General features: G+C 59.1%; 1 protein-coding gene across 1 annotated transcript in view; it reads left to right on the forward strand.

Moving 5' to 3' along the window:
* The first annotated feature begins 2,167 nt into the window (after positions 1–2,167).
* Positions 2,168–17,451, forward strand: part of COL7A1 (collagen type VII alpha 1 chain) — a 31,991-nt gene continuing 16,707 nt past the window's right edge. The window contains exons 1-54 of the mRNA XM_060162006.1: positions 2,168–2,361; positions 2,828–3,008; positions 3,660–3,819; positions 3,905–3,998; positions 4,090–4,251; positions 4,417–4,580; positions 4,658–4,787; positions 4,890–5,006; positions 5,109–5,255; positions 5,341–5,457; positions 5,533–5,682; positions 5,765–5,893; positions 6,896–7,039; positions 7,128–7,253; positions 7,355–7,498; positions 8,105–8,224; positions 8,380–8,523; positions 8,885–9,010; positions 9,111–9,257; positions 9,517–9,642; positions 9,983–10,129; positions 10,357–10,491; positions 10,577–10,723; positions 10,805–10,941; positions 11,219–11,345; positions 11,431–11,577; positions 11,665–11,837; positions 11,935–11,970; positions 12,055–12,081; positions 12,176–12,220; positions 12,294–12,356; positions 12,797–12,868; positions 12,964–12,999; positions 13,144–13,179; positions 13,362–13,433; positions 13,526–13,603; positions 13,852–13,878; positions 13,961–14,014; positions 14,156–14,218; positions 14,310–14,369; positions 14,487–14,522; positions 14,721–14,765; positions 14,845–14,880; positions 15,238–15,282; positions 15,364–15,399; positions 15,521–15,553; positions 15,904–15,936; positions 16,108–16,161; positions 16,238–16,297; positions 16,393–16,428; positions 16,526–16,606; positions 16,707–16,742; positions 16,940–16,984; positions 17,223–17,294. Coding sequence (XP_060017989.1) covers positions 2,277–2,361; positions 2,828–3,008; positions 3,660–3,819; positions 3,905–3,998; positions 4,090–4,251; positions 4,417–4,580; positions 4,658–4,787; positions 4,890–5,006; positions 5,109–5,255; positions 5,341–5,457; positions 5,533–5,682; positions 5,765–5,893; positions 6,896–7,039; positions 7,128–7,253; positions 7,355–7,498; positions 8,105–8,224; positions 8,380–8,523; positions 8,885–9,010; positions 9,111–9,257; positions 9,517–9,642; positions 9,983–10,129; positions 10,357–10,491; positions 10,577–10,723; positions 10,805–10,941; positions 11,219–11,345; positions 11,431–11,577; positions 11,665–11,837; positions 11,935–11,970; positions 12,055–12,081; positions 12,176–12,220; positions 12,294–12,356; positions 12,797–12,868; positions 12,964–12,999; positions 13,144–13,179; positions 13,362–13,433; positions 13,526–13,603; positions 13,852–13,878; positions 13,961–14,014; positions 14,156–14,218; positions 14,310–14,369; positions 14,487–14,522; positions 14,721–14,765; positions 14,845–14,880; positions 15,238–15,282; positions 15,364–15,399; positions 15,521–15,553; positions 15,904–15,936; positions 16,108–16,161; positions 16,238–16,297; positions 16,393–16,428; positions 16,526–16,606; positions 16,707–16,742; positions 16,940–16,984; positions 17,223–17,294 — 5,043 coding nt within the window. The 5' untranslated portion in view covers positions 2,168–2,276. The remainder of the gene's footprint in view (positions 2,362–2,827; positions 3,009–3,659; positions 3,820–3,904; positions 3,999–4,089; positions 4,252–4,416; positions 4,581–4,657; positions 4,788–4,889; positions 5,007–5,108; positions 5,256–5,340; positions 5,458–5,532; positions 5,683–5,764; positions 5,894–6,895; positions 7,040–7,127; positions 7,254–7,354; positions 7,499–8,104; positions 8,225–8,379; positions 8,524–8,884; positions 9,011–9,110; positions 9,258–9,516; positions 9,643–9,982; positions 10,130–10,356; positions 10,492–10,576; positions 10,724–10,804; positions 10,942–11,218; positions 11,346–11,430; positions 11,578–11,664; positions 11,838–11,934; positions 11,971–12,054; positions 12,082–12,175; positions 12,221–12,293; positions 12,357–12,796; positions 12,869–12,963; positions 13,000–13,143; positions 13,180–13,361; positions 13,434–13,525; positions 13,604–13,851; positions 13,879–13,960; positions 14,015–14,155; positions 14,219–14,309; positions 14,370–14,486; positions 14,523–14,720; positions 14,766–14,844; positions 14,881–15,237; positions 15,283–15,363; positions 15,400–15,520; positions 15,554–15,903; positions 15,937–16,107; positions 16,162–16,237; positions 16,298–16,392; positions 16,429–16,525; positions 16,607–16,706; positions 16,743–16,939; positions 16,985–17,222; positions 17,295–17,451) is intronic.

Genomic DNA, 17,451 nt, shown 5'->3' on the forward strand with positions numbered 1-17,451 from the left:
GTGACCCCCTCACAGCAGGCAGCCATTTCTTTTGGGGGACCCCTCATGGTTCTGATGAGGTTTGCCTGAACACCCTCTCAGCTGGGCCTCCAGTCTCCCCTAAAGGCTAGACCCAAATGTGTATGTATGTCTGCACTGTATATGCCAGCTCTGCCCTGCTCTCACCCACCCTTGCTGTACAAGAAGAGGTGAGGGTCTTGCAGGCAGGGGCTGCCTCTGTAATGAGAGCACGACTGGTTCTCTGCAGCCCTCACGTGAAGGACAGATTTCAAAGGGTTGGGGGGTCCTGGGACATGGCTGAAGAGACCTTGACCTAGGGAAAAGGTTCTGGGCCCTGTGGATCACAGTGCTGTACTTCATGATAGTTTGGGGCTGTCCCTGTAGCTCAAGCCTTATTGGACAATAGGAAAACAGGCAGTATGGATGGTTCTCACTGCCCCCAGCTCTGGCCATACCAGAGACCTGGCCATACCTAGAAGAGGACAAGGCAGACAATTTTAACAGAAGTGCTGTCCCCTTTTGTCCCCCATTAGCCTGTGGAGCCCCAGGAGAGGCTGGGGGGCCAGGCACGTTGGAAGGGGCCCTATGGCAGTGGTGAGTCTAGAAGTATTCTCCAGGCTTAAAAAAAACAGGGGACCTGCTCTTGGGAGGATCTCTCTATCTCAGTATCAACCCCTATAATGAACACATACGTATATACAAAGAGTGTCCTTGGCCTGCAGTTGTGTTGAGGGGACTGTCCATAATCACAGAAGCCAGCTGAGGGAGACGGGCGGGAATTCAGCCTGGTTAAGGGAAGAGGAGTGAGGAAGGAGTAGTTATGAAGGTGGACACCACAGGTGGACCTTGAGGGCCATGAGGAAGGGAGGGAGGAGGCCAGGGTGACCTCTGGGCCTGGCAGAGATGATGGGTGGAAGGGGGTCTTCAAGAAGAGTAGGTTGGGGACTTTCCTGGTGGCACAGTGGTTAAGAATCCGCCTGCTGATGCAGGGGACACAGGTTCGAGCCCTGGTCCGGGAAGATCTCACATGCCACAGGGCAACTAAGCCCGTGTGCCACAACTACTGAGCCCGCATGCCACAACTACTGAAGCCCGCGCACCTAGAGCCCGAGCTCTGCAACAAGAGAAGCCACCGCAATGAGAAGCCCACAGACCGCAACGAAGAGTAGCCCCCGCTCACCGCAACTAGAGAAAGCCCACGCGCAGCAACGAAGACCCAATGCAGAAGAAGAGTAGGTTGGAGGAGGGGACTCTGAGGGGCCAAAATGAGAATGTGTGGGTAGGGGAGCCTGGCTGGAGCAGGACAGGCGCACCAGTGGGGGCATAGGCGGGAGGGGGTGGATTCCTGAGAGATGAGCTGTCACTGTGGGTGGTCTACCCTCCACACATGGATAACCCCTCCCTGGAGGCACAGCTGGATGGCATCTGCCTGGGGCTGGTTCAGAGCACAGCAAGGGGTCCAGGACACTGGGATGGACATGTCTGCATAAGTACAATACAGATTTTCTCCTCCTGGCTTGCCCTTCCAAAGTAGGGGTGGGCATTACTTGGATGCAGCCCAGTGGTGCCTTGCTGTCCCTGGCATGAGCCTAGAGCCCCTCATTTGCTGGGGGCTGCTCTGCCTGTTGAGGGGATTGGGGTGGGACACAGGAGACCCAACAGACAAAGGGATGGCTGAATCACAGGAGAGGCCAGCCGGGACTCATGGCCTGAGGGCTTGTCTGGGTAGCCCAGTCGGAGGTGGGGGTGGGGTGGGGGGAGGGGGGTGGTGAGTCATCTCCAGCTGCATCTTCTACCCCACCAACATCCTGCTGCGTCTTTCATCCCCGGGAACCTGTCTGAAGTCAGGTCTCCAGCAGTCACTTCTAGTCTGTTTGACCTAAAGCAGCCAAGATCTCTGACCCTAGATGGGGTTGGAGAGGGATCCCTCAACATCCATCTGTAGAGAACCTCCTGGGGAAATCCCAGAAGCCACGGGAGGTGGGGGTCTTTACACTTAAGTGGAGTCAGATCATCTGTCCAGGGGAGGGGTGGCAGGGGCGGCGACTTCTGGGACGATGGGTGGGGGTGGGCCGCCTGGGTCCCCGCCTGCTGCTCCGCCCCCGGGATCAGGGACTTTTCTCTGCCGTGGCGGCGGGACTGCAGCAGCGGCTGGCGATCGGAGCCGGCGGACCGGCAGGCAAGACCGGGACTGGGGGTGGGAGAACGCTGGCCTTGGACCCGCCAAGGCTGAGGGACAGAGGCGGGGTCCTGGCTGACCGTTTCCCTCACCCAGGATGAGGCTGCGGCTCCTGGTGGCTGCGCTCTGCGCGGGGATCCTGGCAGGGGCTCCCCGAGTGTGGGCCCAGCACAGGGAGAGAGGTGGGTACGGCAGGGAAGGACCCCATCCAGGGCACTGTACCCTGCCACCCGCGACTCCACTCGACCTTCATCCTGGATCCCGCCTCCCACCCTCCTCGACTTATGCATTTCTCCTAATTCTCCCTGGACTCCCCAAACCCTCCGCGACCCACACTGCATCTCCCAAACTGCATCCAGTTGTGCATGGCTCCCCTACCCTATGTCACTCCGCGCTGGTCCCCAGACGCCAACCTCAGTCCCAGATCCACACCCGCTCCGGCGACTCTCCCTCCCCACTAGTCCTCCGCGTGAGACTCCGCTCCAGGCCCCACCTCTGTTGCCTCCACCGCTCCCAGGCCCAAGCCAGCCTGTGCCCGTTTGCACAGTGAATGAGGCCAACTCCCCTCCCCAGCCCCAGGGGACCACAGTGAGGGTAGGGGGTGGGTGGGCCCCAAGAAAAAATCGTGATAGCTTTTCCCTGCCCCAGTGAGCTGCACGCGCCTTTACGCCGCTGACATCGTGTTCCTACTCGACGGCTCCTCGTCCATTGGCCGAAGCAACTTCCGCGAAGTGAGGGGTTTCCTTGAGGGGCTGGTGCTGCCCTTCTCCGGGGCAGCCGGTGCACAGGGTGTGCGCTTCGCTGCCGTGCAGTACAGCGATGACCCACGGTGAGTGGCTCCCCACAGCTGGACCCACCAGGACCCCACCCCCAGAAAGAAGCAGAGAGCCCCCAAACCCCTAGGTTAGGCTTTAGGGAACCCAGAGGATCCCCCCTCCCACCAGCCAGGACATCTTCTTAAGACAGAAGCAGGGATCTCCTAGGTACAGCCCTCACATCTGAGACCCCTTCTGAATAGTGCCTTGCCAAAGATAGGAGCTGTGTTTTCTGATCTAGAGATGGAGAGGCCTAGAAGGGGACCCATGACTTGAGATGCCCTGTGCCTGCTGGACTCTCCTTGTTCTAGCCTCCTGATGCCTTCAGCCTCTCTCACTCAGCAGAGGGCCTCCCTGTCTGGCCAGTGTCCACCTGCTTATAACTGGGCCCTTCTTCCTACCATTATTTAATTAACCAGACATCCTGGTACCTGAGCCTGGGAGCCCCAAGGGGTCCAGGCCTGCCCAGGCCCAGCCACAGGTGTGACACAGTTGGGTACCTAAGGAGTTTGTTAGCTTGGGAGCTTCAGAGATGGAAGGTAGGAATCACAGAACCAAGTGGACTCTCAAGGGGGCCTGATACAACCCTCATTCCAGAGGCCTCTTAGAGGCCAGGACCAGAAAAAGCCCTTACTCCTAGCCTGCTGCCACCCGCCTCCCCACAGGACAGAATTTGGCCTGGATGCGCTTGGCTCAGGAGGTGATGTGATCCGTGCAATCCGAGAGATCAGCTACAAGGGAGGCAACACGCGCACAGGAGCTGCAATTCTCCACGTGGCTGACCGTGTCTTTCTGCCCCAGCTGGCCCGACCTGGTGTTCCCAAGGTGATCTCTCACCCTACCATGCCTTCCAAGGTGACCCCAAGTAAGTGTCTGAGGCAGTCCTGACTTGACCCTGCACCTGCCCCAGGTCTGCATCCTCATCACAGATGGGAAGTCCCAGGACCTGGTGGACACAGCTGCCCAGAGGCTGAAGGGGCAGGGAGTCAAGCTGTTTGCTGTGGGTGAGTACCAAGCTGGGGTGACAGGTCAGCTGGGGCAGGGATGAGTCAGAGGGCATGTGGGCAGCTGAGCCCTGATTGGGCATCACCTCAGGGATCAAGAATGCCGACCCTGAGGAGCTGAAGCGAATCGCCTCACAGCCGACCAGCGATTTCTTCTTCTTCGTCAACGACTTCAACATCTTGAGGACGCTACTGCCTCTTGTTTCCCGGAGGGTGTGCACAAGTGCAGGTGGCGTGCCTGTGGCCTTGCCCTGTGAGTTCCTGCCCACCCTGTGTGCCCTGACCTGGACCCTGACCCGAACCCCAACCTGGGAGTGCTGATTCCATCCCATGTGCTCCTGACCCTTGAGCCCGGTGCTGTACCATAAGTGCTGACCCCTGATTCTCTTGCCTGGTTGCCTGACTGCCCCTTTCCCAGCCAATGACTCAACCTCTGGTCCACGAGACCTGGTGCTGTCTGAGCCAGGCAGTCAATCCTTGAGAGTACAATGGACAGCGGCCAGTGGCCCTGTGACTGGCTACAAGATCCAGTACACGCCCCTGACCGGGCTGGGACAGCCACTGTCGAGTGAACGGCGGGAGGTAAGGATGTCAGCAGTGGTAGGTGGAGGGCTGGGGACTTAGCTGGCCAAGATGAAGTGACCTCTGACCCTGGGCAGGTGAGCGTCCCAGCAGGTGAGACCAGCATGAGGCTGCAGGGTCTCCGGCCACTGACTGAGTACCAAGTGACGGTAGTTGCCCTCTACGCCAACAGCATCGGGGAGGCCGTGAGTGGGACAGCTTGGACAAGTGAGCAGTTCTGCTAACCTCTGACCGTGCTCACCTAACCACCCATCCCAGTAACCCCTCCCCACTCTGGACTCACTAATCCCTGGTGGGACCTTCCCCTAGCTGCTCTGGAGGGACTGGAGCTGACCATCCAGAACATCACAGCCCAGAGCCTCCTGGTAGCCTGGCGGGGTGTGCCAGGTGCCACTGGCTACCGCGTGACATGGCGGGTCTTCAGTGGTGAGTCAGAGGTGTGGGCTGAAGGAAGTCCCTGCACCTCAGACAGGACTGTAGGGTGCTAAGTCTGCAAGACCCACTGACCCCTCTGTGCCCCCCGTGCAGGTGGGGCCACGCAGCAGCAGGAGCTGGGCCCTGGGCAGGGGTCAGTGCTGCTGCGTGACCTGGAGCCTGGCACAGACTATGAGGTGACCGTGAGCACCCTGCTTGGCCAGAGCGTGGGGCCTGCCACCTCCCTGACTGCCCGCACCGGTGAGAGGGCTGGGTGCTTTCTTCAGGCTGGGTGGGCAGGCTGGCAGGGCACAGAGGCCACTGACCTCCCATGTGCCCTGGGCAGACACTTCTGTTGAGCAGACCCTGCGTCCCATCATCCTGGGCCCCACATCCATCCTTCTTTCCTGGAACTTGGTGCCTAAGGCCCGTGGCTACCGGCTGGAGTGGCGGCGTGAGAGTGGTCCGTGCAGGAGGGTGGGGTGGGCAGGCTGGGTCCAGACCTGGCCTCAGCTGGCCTGACCCTGTCATCTTGCAGGCTTGGAGGTGCCACAGAAGGTGGTGCTGCCCTCTGACGTGACCCGCTACCAGTTGGATGGGCTGCAGCCAGGCACTGAGTATCGCCTCACACTCTACACGCTGCTAGAGGGCCGCGAGGTGGCCACGCCTGCAACTGTGGTCCCCCCTGGTGAGGGCTCTGTGGGCCCGGCCAAGTGAGAGGGGAAGGTACAGGGGCCCCAGGCTGCCTCTCAGGCTGTGCTGTCCAACAGGGCCAGAGCTGCCCGTGGGCCCTGTGACAGACCTACAGGCCACCGAGCTGCCTGGGCAGCGAGTGCGAGTGTCCTGGAGCCCAGTTCCCAGCGCCACCGAGTATCGGATCACCGTGCGCAGCATCCAGGGTGAGGGGGACACAGCAAGACCCGTACACACACTAAAGTTCCAGCCTTTCAAACCATTCCAGCCTTTCCAGCCCTTCTCCACTCCGGGGTCTCTACAGCCTCCTCCTCTCTCCTTGTCCATCCACCTCCCAAGACGGCACCGAACCAGACCCCATCACAGGGTCTGTCTGCTCCCTGCCCTGACCCTGCTTGTCTCTTCATCTGGATCTGTCTCCACTCCCTGCCCCACCTCCCTGGCCATGGCTTTCACCCTTCTCCACAACCACAAGCTCAACCCCCGCCCTTCTATAACCTTAGCTGTGACCACTGTTTTCCCATGTCCCCATCCAATACTGACTCCACCTCACTGTCTGTCGATGACCTGTCAACTCATGTCGCTGTCCGCTGACTTCTGACATCCTACATCTTATGTCCTTCTCCACTGACTCCTGTCATTATGTGTCCCCATTCATCACTGGCCCATTATCCTGTGTCGCTGTGCATCACTGACTCCTTTTACCCCTGTCCTTATCTCTCACACCTTTCCGTCCCATGTCCCATCCCTTACTGACCCTTTTCTTTTTTTTTTTTAACATCTTTATTGGGGTTTAATTGCTTTACAATGGCGTGTTAGTTTCTGCTTTATAACAAAGTGAATCAGCTATACATATACATACGTCCCCATTCCCTCTTGCGTCTCCCTCCCTCCCACCCTCCCTATCCCACCCCTCTAGGTGGCCACAAAGCACCGAGCTGATCTCCCTGTGCTATGCGGCTGATTCCCACTAGCTAGCTGTTTTACGTTTGGTAGTGTATATATGTCCATGCCACTCTCTCACTTTGTCCCAGCTTACCCTTCCCCCTCCCCGTGTCCTTAAGTCCATTCTCTATGTCTGCATCTTTATTCCTGTCCTGCCCCCACTGACCCTTTTCATCTTGTATCTCTGTCCATCACTGAGCACCTTCATCCCACATTCCCATCTCTCACTGACCCCTGCCTGCCTATCCTGCCTTCTCCCTTAGGGGTCGAGCGGAGCCTGGTGCTTCCCGGGAGTCAGACAGCTTTTGACTTGGATGACGTCCGGGCTGGGCTGAGCTACACAGTGCGGGTGTCGGCTCGAGTAGGCACCCGAGAGGGTGGTGCCAGCGTCCTCACTGTTCGCAGGGGTGAGCACTGCAGGAGGGCTGTGGGGGACAGCTGCCTGACTCACTCTGGTCCTGGTTTTGATCCCTGACCTCTGTCTTTAATCCCCAGAGCCAGAAACCCCACTTGCCATCCCAGGGCTGCAGGTAGTGGCGTCAGACGCAACACGAGTGAGGGTGGCCTGGGGACCTGTGCCTGGAGCCAGTGGATTTCGGGTTAGCTGGAGGACAGACAATGGTCAGTGTGGGATGTGCGGGAGGGTTGCTGAAGGGAACGATCAGGGTATGGGGGACCAAGGGGCAGGCAGGAGCCATGCCAACATTTCTCTCTGACGTTAGGTCTGGAGTCCAGCAAGACATTGCCCTCGGAGTCTACTGCCACAGATATCATGGGGCTGAGACCTGGAACCTCCTACCAGGTGGCTGTGTCGGCATTGCGAGGGAGAGAGGAGGGCCCACCTGCAATCACCGTGGCTCGAACTGGTCAGGGCCTGACCCAGCCCCTTGGCTCTCTCTCTCCAGTGGCCCTTCAGACCCCCATGCCTTCCCTTTCAGACCCTTGCTTCTCCACAGAACTCCAGTCTCCCCCTTTAGATCCCCACTGCCTCCTCCCTCAGAGGCCCTGCTTCCCCCTTCAGTCTCCCTTGCCTCCTTTTAAGCCCCTGCCTTCTTCAGATTCCTCTGCCTGTCCCCTAACACCCTGCTCTTCTTGCCCTCAGATTTCCAGCACCTCATCTCTCAGACCCCATTGCCTTTTCTGCCAGACTTGACCATCCTCTTAGACTTACACTTTTCTTCTTTGTCAGACCCCCTCACTGCTTCCTAGTCCTCTGTTGGAACCCTATTACCTTCTCTGTCAGACCCTCTGGTCTCCCAGATTCCTGTCACCTGCCACCTCAGATTTCTACTATCCCCTCTGTCAGAACCCCCACTCCTTCCCCATCTGATCCATTCACTGCATCCGCTATCAAATCCTTGCCTCCCTTTAGACTCCCATTGCCTTCCTCTATTAGATGTCCCCCCCATCCCTCCCCCATCAGACCCTCCACTGCCTCTTCCATCAGACTCCCCATTGCCTCTCCCCACCAGACCCACTGGGCCCAGTGAAGACAGTCCGTGTTACTCAAGTCAGCAGCTCATCTGTCACCATCACCTGGAACAGGGTTCCTGGTGCCACAGGATACAGGGTCTCCTGGCACTCAGGCCACGGTGGGCACCAGGGGTTTGGGAAGGGACCAGAGGTTTTGGAGGTTGTCGGGGGCAGGCCTGGGTGGAATGGGAGCAGGGGTTTCTTCGGGGTCCAGGTGGGACATTGGGGGGCAGAGTCTGGCTAGTCCTAGAGCTACCTTCATCCTCACTCCTAGGCCCAGAGAAATCCCAGTTGGTTTCTGGGGAGGCCACAGTGGCTGAGCTGAATGGGCTGGAGCCAGATACCGAGTACACAGTGCATGTGTGGGCCCGTATGGCTGGTGTGGATGGGACCCCTGCCTCTGTGGTTGTAAGGACTGGTAAGTGGACCCTGGCCATCTGCCAACCACATCTCATTGGCTACCCTGTCCTGCTGCATATTCCTGACTGCTCCAGCTGCCTGCTCCATCACAGCTCTTCTCATGACTTCTCTCCCCACACTGACGTACCCCACATTGACTAGGAGTCCACCCACAGTGACCTCCTGGCTGCTCCACACTGCCCACTCTGAGGCACTGATCTTTTCCCACTCAGAAGTTGCCTGCACTGACCCGTCCACAGTAACCTCATACTGACCTTCAGATAGACCTCCCTGCGTTGAACATGCCTGTTCTGCCACCCTGTTCTCTGCCCTGTTCTCTGCCAGTGGCCCCTGACCCTTTTCCCTGCGTCTTCCCCCAGACCCTCAGCCCGTGGGCAGTGTCTCGAAGCTGCAGATCCTCAATGCTTCCAGTGATGTTCTCCGGGTCACCTGGGTGGGGGTCACTGGAGCCACAGCTTACAGACTGGCCTGGGGCCGGAGCGAGGGTATGATTCCCCGACCCTGCCCTTGCCCTTCCTGGCTGGGATTGGCCCCTTTGGTCAGCCACCCCTATCCCTAACCGTTGCCCTATGCTCGCCTGGCCAGGTGGCCCCACGAGACAGGAGATGCTCCCAGGAAACACGGACTCCGCAGAGATACGGGGCCTTGAAGGCGGCGTCAGCTACTCAGTGAGAGTGACTGCACTTGTGGGGGACCGTGAGGGCGCACCTGTCTCCATTGTCGTCACCACGCGTAGGCAGAGCTCGGGCTGGCGCGAGCCTTGGATTGGTGCCCTGGACGGTTTGGGGGCGGGGTTTGTTCTCGGGAATGGAAGAGGGTCCAGGGATTGGTAGTGAACCTGTGGGGGCGGGGTCTTCGGGGGGAGGAGGGATGTAGCCTGGGATAGGCAGTGGGGCCTGTTGGGGGCGGTGCGTGTTCCAGGGTTGGTCTGGGATTGGCACAGAGATTAACTGGGGACGGAGCCTCCCTGATTTTTGTGCTTTCTCTCTAGCGCCTGAGGAGGCTCCACCAGCCCTGGAGAGACTTCGTGTAGTGCAGCGAGGGGAGCATTCCCTGAGGTTACGCTGGCAGCCGGTGCCCGGGGCACGCGGCTTCCGTCTGCGTTGGCGACCTGAGGGTGAGATGTGCCCCCGGTAGGGAGGTTAGGGACCAATGGGGCGGGGTTGGGGGTGGGGTCGGTGAAATCAGTGAGAGTGGGCAGGGTCTGTCAGTAGGGGTCTGCGGATCGCTGAAGGTACCTGGTATCAGTCACCTAGCTGCGTGGGATCAATGAGGGTCAGTCGGGCAGGGTCAGGAGATCAGTCAGGAGGGTGGACCCCATCAGCAGGATCAGTCAGTGAGGCTGGCGGGGTCATTGTCAGTAAGGTTCGTGGGGGTCAGTGAGGTGGGCGTGTCCATAAATGCTGGTCTGTAGCATCCTCCTATGTGCTCCTGCCCCCCTCTCATGCCTGCCCCAGGTGGCCAGGAACAGTCCCAGGTCCTGGGGCCGGAACTCAGCAGCTACGAACTGGACGGGCTGGAGCCAGCAACCCACTACCGTATATGGCTGAGTGTCTTGGGGACAGCTGGAGAAGGGCCCCCCTCAGAAGTAACTGCATACACTGGTGTGCTCTTACCCCTACCGATGACCCACCCTGATTTCCTGTACCCCATGACCCTGAGTGACTCCTCCTGTAGCCCCCCCCTACCATTCCTGATCCGGGGTGATCCCAGCATGACCTCTGGTGACTTCCTTCACTAAGATGAATCTGCCCCAGGATCTCCTTAGATCTCTCTCCTCTGGGTTCTCGGGACACATACTCGGATCCCTAGTCTTTGATTCCTCCTTCAGAGTCACCTCGTGTCCCAAGCACTGAACTGCGTGTTGTAGACACCTCAGTCGACTCAGTGACTCTGGCCTGGACCCCGGTGTCTGGGGTATCCAGCTACATCCTATCCTGGCAGCCACTCAGAGGCCCTGGCCAAGGTGATGGGGAGGCCAGTGTTCGGGTGGGCTGGCAGTGGGGGCTCCATGGAGGGCCTCCTGTTTAACTGAGCTCTGTCCTCTGCAGAATTGCCTGCGGCCTCACAGACACTTCCGGGGATCTCAAGCTCCCAGCAGGTGACAGGGCTAGAGCCTGGTGTCTCCTACATATTCTCCCTGACACCTGTCCGGGAGGGTGTACAGGGTCCTGAGGCCTCGGTCACACAGACCCCAGGTATGGTGGGCCCAGTGGGAGGGGCCCAAGAGAGTAGCTAGATGGGCTGACTGCTTCAGTAACTCAGCTCCCTTCCTGCAGTGTGTCCCCATGGCCTGCTGGACGTGGTGTTCCTGCTGCATACCACTCGAGACAATGCTCATCGCGCAGAGGCTGTGAAGAGAGCCCTGGAGCGTCTGGTGTCTGCACTTGGGCCGCTTGGGCCACAGGCCATCCAGGTTTGGCCCCAGAGGCAGCCAGACTCCTACCTGTCCCTGCCCACCCCTGGTCCCACACCATTTCCCTGTCCCACCACTGGTCCAGGCTTTCTCCCTGCCCTTCCCCAGGCTCCAGATTGCCTCACTTGCTGGTTGGCTCCGTATCCTACCATCACTGCTGACCCCCTAATAGATCAGGTTTAGTTACACACCTTGGGCTCTGTGTCTCCCACCAGGCTCTGTGTCCCCTGTCCCTGCTGTGTCATCCTCCCCAGGCTCTGTGGTCTCCCCACCCTAGGTTGGCCTCCTGTCCTACAGTCACCGGCCCTCCCCACTGTTCTCGCTGAACAGCTCCTATGACCTTGGTGTAATCCGGCAGAAGATCCGCAACATCCCCTACACGGACCCAAGTGGGAACAACCTGGGTAAGGACTACAGTGGACATGGATTCTTGGGGCTTTCCCATGGGGAGCTTGGTGCCCCTGGGTTCTGACATGACCTTTCTCCCAGGCACAGCAGTGGTTACAGCTCACAGATACCTGTTGGCACCAGATGCCCCTGGACGACGCCGGCATGTGCCGGGGGTGATGGTTCTACTGGTGGATGAGCCCTTGAGAGGTGACATCTTCAGCTCTATCCGTGAGGCCCAGGCTGCTGGTGAGGAGCAGGGCTGGTGGGAATGGAGCCTGGGAATAGGGTTGGCCCCAGCAGGGTCGTCATGCAAGCTGCTGGACCCCTCCTTAGGGCTCAAAGTGATGATGCTGGGCCTGGCAGGAGCTGACCCAGAACAGCTGCGTCGCTTGGTGCCAGGCATGGACTCTGCCCAGACCTTCTTCGCTGTGGATGATGGTCCAAGCTTGGACCGGGCAGTCAGTAGTCTGGCAACAGCCCTGTGTCAGACGGCTTTGACCACCCAGGTTTGGAAGGGGCCTCTGGGGGACTAGGTGGTGAAAAACAGAGGGTCTGGGGGCTCTTGGTAGAACGGCTGACCTCAAGGAGACCCTGTGTCCACAGCTACAGCCAGACCCTTGCTCGGTGCATTGTCCAAAGGTAAGTGTCCAGGGTTGAGAGGGTGGGTGAGGGCCACTCTTGGAACTTGCCACTCTGACCGTCGCCCGACACATCTTTCCCCAGGGCCCGAAGGGGGAACCCGGAGAGATGGTGAGTGGCTCTGGTGGGGGATAGAGAATGGGTTGGGGGCTCAATGGGTCAGGGGGCGGTCAGCAGCACAGGGCTCACCGATCATCCTTCCTAGGGGCTGAAAGGACAAGCCGGGCCTCCTGGTCCCCCCGGCCTCCCGGTGAGTGCCACCCCATACCTGTCCTCTGTCCCCTGACTGGCGTACTGCCTCTTCACCTGCTCTCTTCTCTCAGGGCAGGATGGGTGTTCCTGGCCCCCAGGGACCTCCTGGAAGTACCATTGCGAAGGGTGAGAGGGTGAGTGTAGAGACCATTGAGGTTCCCCTAAGACAATCCTCGAAGCTTCCTTAGGGTTTTTACAAGAGGGAATGAAAAAACAGAGTTAGAAACACAGAGTATTCCTAGAAGCCTAAGTGGACATTATCAACCACAGCAGAGACTCTGGGGAAGGATCTGAATTAGGGGGGACCAGTGGGGTTTTGAGATCCCCTGGAGAGCCCGGGTGGAAGTTCCAAGTCCAAGAGGCAGGGAAGGCCCTGGCCTCATCACTGCCCTTGTGCCTGGGGTTCGGCTCCATTCAGCTCACAGGGTACATACATCACTGCTGTACCCCCAACAATGCTCAGGGGCCTGTGGGGTGAGGGGTTCAGGTGAAGAATAGTCCGTCGGGGCTCCTCCAGCGAACCAGGGGCACTGAGAGAGGGTCCCTTCCTGCCCTAACCTCTTTGCCTCCTTAGGGCTTCCCTGGGGCAGATGGGCCTCCAGGCAGCCCTGGCCGCCCTGGTACTCCTGGAAGCCCCGGCCCGAAGGTGAGCGAGCCTTGCCCTCACGGTTCACATGGTGGGATGCTTTGCTTGAGCGGGTGGGGTGGTCTGACTGGGCTGACTCTGGCCTCCATTTATAGGGCTCCCCAGGGTGGCCCAGTCCTCGTGGAGAACCAGTAAGTTGCTCTGCTCCACAGTGTCTTCCCAGAGCCCTTTCTGCAGGGTGGGGAGCTGGGGTGGTGGAGTGGGGTTGGCTTGTAGGGGCCCACCCTGAAATGCACTGAGACCAAGCATCACCCTTTGCTCTGTTTTGTCCTCAGGGAGAGCGAGGACCTCGAGGCCCAAAGGGGGAGCCGGTAGGTGAAGGAGGGAGGGGAGGGAACCAAGCCAGGATGTCCAAGGGAGGAACAGGGTTGCCCCAGGACAGACACTGTGTGGGGCCTAAGGCATGATGAGGAATAGCTGGGGACCTCTAGGGGCTTCTCCTACCTCAAGGCTCCCATACCCTGAATCCTTTCTGCTGTTCTCTGTCCTGCAGGGAGAGCCTGGACGAGTCATTGGAGGCGAGGGCCCAGGGCTTCCTGGACAGAAAGGGGACCCTGGACCTCCAGTAAGTTCTGGAGTATGGTGTGGGGGGGAGTGATGTGTGATGGGGTGGGTGGGTCTATGGGGTTGTACTTTATATTTTGTCTCTTCCATCAGGGTCCCCCTGGATCTCGTGGCCCATTGGGAGACCCAGGACCCCGTGGTCCCCCAGGATTTTCTGGAACAGCTGTGAAGGTGAGGGCATGACCGCCATATAGTCTCATCACCTCCATGTGATCCAGTGACCTGGTGACCTCATTCAAACCCACACAACCCCTGCTGGTCACTCTGAGCTCATGTGACCTCTTGACCACCCCCACCCATGACTCCTCAGTTCCTCCATGAACTTTGTAATCCAGTTTGACCCCAAGACTCTCATTCCTCCTGGTATCTTGGGGTGTGGAGGTGTAGTCCAGGGTCACGTGTCATGATCTCTCTTCCAGGGTGAGAAAGGTGATCGTGGGGAGCGGGTAAGTGAGGGGCAAGTTATGCTGGGGGTGGCTTGGAGTCTGATTCCCCCCAGCCATCCCCTGACCTGCTGTTCTTTCCCAGGGTCCCCCTGGACCAGGTGATGGCAGCGTTGCTTTAGGGGAGCCTGGGCTGCCGGTGAGGGAGCCTTGAGGCTCTGCTGGGGACCCTGTGGCCCATGCTCTGGGGTGTGGATAGAGGAGCTGGGGGCTCTTCTGGGGCAGTGGGTGGGTGCTGGACCTCAGTTTGGGGCTCACATTTTTACTCACCTCCTCCTAGGGTCTTCCTGGAAGCCGTGGACCCCAAGGCTCAGTTGGCGCCCCTGGAGAAAAAGGAGAAAAGGTGGGAGATCTGACTTCTTGGTGTCCCAGTTCTGAGGTGAGGCCTCTGGGTGCTGGGAGCAGGGTCTTCTACCCACCTGTTTTTCCTTCAGGGTGACTGTGAAGATGGAGCCCCAGGCCTCCCAGGACAACCTGGGACCCCGGGTGAGCCGGTGAGTGTAGAGGCCAGGGATTCTGAGCGTGGTGGGCATAGCTCCAGCCCCCACCCTCAGCCATCAACCCTCTACTCCATCCTTATTCCCAAACCCAAATCTCTGAACCCCTTTCAGGGCCTACGGGGACTTCCTGGAGTCACTGGCCCCAAAGTAAGTGCCATTTTGTGAGGGGTCAGGTATGAGAGGTGACACACTGGGACCCCGTAGGATTAGGGGAGGCAGGAGGATCAGGAGATAAGGGTTCTCCCCAGGTCAGAGGCTGTGATTTCAGAGACAGATGATTGGAGTTTGAGACACTTTGTCTGGGGTTCGACAGTAAAGGCCCCTCTCCTATCTCTCTCCCCTCAGGGTGACCAAGGACTAACAGGGGCCATCGGTGAGACTGGAGAAAAGGTAAGTGCAACCTGGGGGGCCCTCAGGGCCCCAGAGGATCTGGAGCCAGACTCAGCTCTGACCCATTCTACTCCATCAGGGCGAACGTGGATCCCCTGGCCCAGCGGGACCACAGGTGAGCCCACTGACCCCACTGCCGGTGCCAGTAGACCTTGGCTCCATACCCCTCCTGGTTCTGACTTCTTGCCCTTGACCTCCACTGCCCCTGGCCCTCCACCCCTCCTCACATGACTCCTAATCTCTGCTGATGCAGGCTCTAACCCTCAACCCCAGGGACCCGCTGTTAGCTTTCTGACCCTGCTGAACTGACCTTGACTTCCACTGACCTGGTCTCTGTCTTCCTGCCGAGTTTGACCCCTGCTGACCTAAATCCTGATCTTCTGTGACCCCCATCCTGAACCTCTAGCCCTTACCTGCCATAATCCCCCTGCCCCCACCCACCTGGGTCAGCATTTCTGCTCCTCTTCCCCAGGGTCCACCAGGAGTTGCTGGGCGTCCTGGACCTGAGGGTCCTGAAGTAAGTATGTGACTGTGGGATCAGGAGTAGGGCTCTCATGTGTTCCTCCCCATCCTGGGCTCACGCTTTCTCCATGTGCAGGGGCCACCAGGACCCACTGGCCGCCGAGGAGAGAAGGTGGGTCATGGGCTGGGAGTCAAGTGCCCCCGATACCAGGGATTGTGGCAGGTGGGATACTGGGGCCTTGAGTTCCTAGGTGGGTCCCTGACCCATCCCTGTCCCTATCCTTTCTCTACAGGGGGAGCCTGGTCGCCCTGGGGACCCTGCTGTGGTGAGTGAAGGGAGGGTGTGTTTCCGATCACCGCACAGGCCCTTGAACAGTGTGACCCGCCTGGAAACCAGCGTTCCAGGCTGTGACCCCATAACCTTGGGACCCTGGACTGGCTCAGAGCTCTGTAACTCTAATGCTGTAACACGCCTTCCAACTCCTGGCTGTGATCCTGTGAACCCATGACCACCATACAGGTCGTGAGCCCTGTGTAACCCCTGCCCTGCTCCCAGCGGTGACCCTGTGACCTCTGGGCAGACACTTCTGATTCTATATAACCCCAACTCCAATCAAGCCTGTAGTAGTGTGATCCCTAGGCAGGGCCAAGCCGTGTCTGTCCTGTTTGTTTTCAGGGACCTGGGGGTGCTGGAGCTAAAGGAGAGAAGGTAAGTCTGGTAAGAGTGAAGGGACGCTGTTACAGGGTTGAGATCAAGGTCATAGGGCCTGCCTCTGGGCCTGCCTGGAGGCCCCTGGAGGTCATGACAGTTGTGGCATGATCGCTGGGTGGTGGGTTCATGGAGCCTGTGGCTGATGCTGATGGTCTTTGTCACCTCCAGGGAGACGTAGGGCTCCCTGGGCCCAAAGGAGCTACCGGAGTCAAAGGGGAACGGGTAAGTGTGGGGAAGTGTTTAGGGGTTAGGACAGCTGATGGTTGTGTCCCCTGACCTCTGATCCTTCCTCCCCCAGGGCCCACCTGGCTTGGTTCTTCCTGGAGACCCTGGCCCCAAGGGAGACCCTGGAGTCCGGGTGAGTAAATGTGGGGATGGGGAGTGTGACAGAAGGAGATGAGGTGGTGCCCGGGAGCCCCAACTAAGTCGTACCTCCCTCCCTATGCCCTGCAGGGTCCCATCGGCCTCACTGGCAGAGCAGGACCGCCGGTGAGTGCCTGTGACCTTGGGTAACATCAAGGTTTCTGGGGTCACTTCCCCTCAAGGGCTGGCTATACGTGCTACATCACTCTTGCCTCCTCCACAGGGTGACTCAGGGCCTCCCGGAGAGACGGGAAACCCTGGTCGTCCTGGTTCCCCAGGACCCATCGGCCCCCGAGGACGAGATGTAAGAGGACTGGACTGGGGGAGTGCTGGGGGATGGGGAGTAAGGTACTGCTGGCCTCCCTGGGGGTTTGGGGACCAAGGCTGACTCTCATGTCTCACAGGGTGAAGTTGGAGAGAAAGGTGACGAGGGTCCCCCGGTGAGATTCCTTCCCACTGTGGTTTCTGATCCTTTACCCTTGAACTGTGATCCCTGGGGGGCTGGGGCTCCACCAGGTTATCCAGTCCACCCCCCTGCCTCTGGTCCATTTGGTTCCCAGGCCCTTCTCTGTCGCCACTCCCTGAGTTAGTTTGAGCCTAACTCACCTGTTTGATGTGGCGTTCTCTCCACCACCAGGGTGAACCAGGTTTGCCTGGAAAAGCTGGCGAGCGTGGCCTTCGGGTGAGGCTTTGCAGGGAGAAGTAAGGGGGGGTGATGAGAGAACTTATAGGAGGTGGGCATGAAGCTGTGGGAAACTCTGAGGGGAGAAAGGGTGATGGGAGAGTCTGGAGGGAGGCATGTGGTGATGGGGAACTCTGACATGGTTTTCAGGGTGATGGAGAACTGGGGCAGTATGGGGGTCATGGGGGAATCTGCAAAATGCTGGGAGGGTCTGTCTCACACCAGCTACTCTTCTCAGGGGGCACCTGGAACTCGGGGGCCTGTGGGTGAGAAGGGAGACCAGGGAGATCCTGGAGAGGATGGACGAAACGTGAGTCCTGACCTCTGATCCCTGAACTCTAACCTCAACTTCAATCTCCAACCATCCAGCTCCCAGCCTCTGACCCTGCCACCCCGACCCTGCAGCGCTAAACCCTCACAGTCCTCATTTCCTTTGACCCCTTCATCACAACCCCCAAAGGCCACCA

The sequence above is a fragment of the Lagenorhynchus albirostris genome, chromosome 10 (genome assembly GCF_949774975.1).
Source record: "Lagenorhynchus albirostris chromosome 10, mLagAlb1.1, whole genome shotgun sequence".
In the NCBI taxonomy this organism is placed as follows: domain Eukaryota; kingdom Metazoa; phylum Chordata; class Mammalia; order Artiodactyla; family Delphinidae; genus Lagenorhynchus; species Lagenorhynchus albirostris.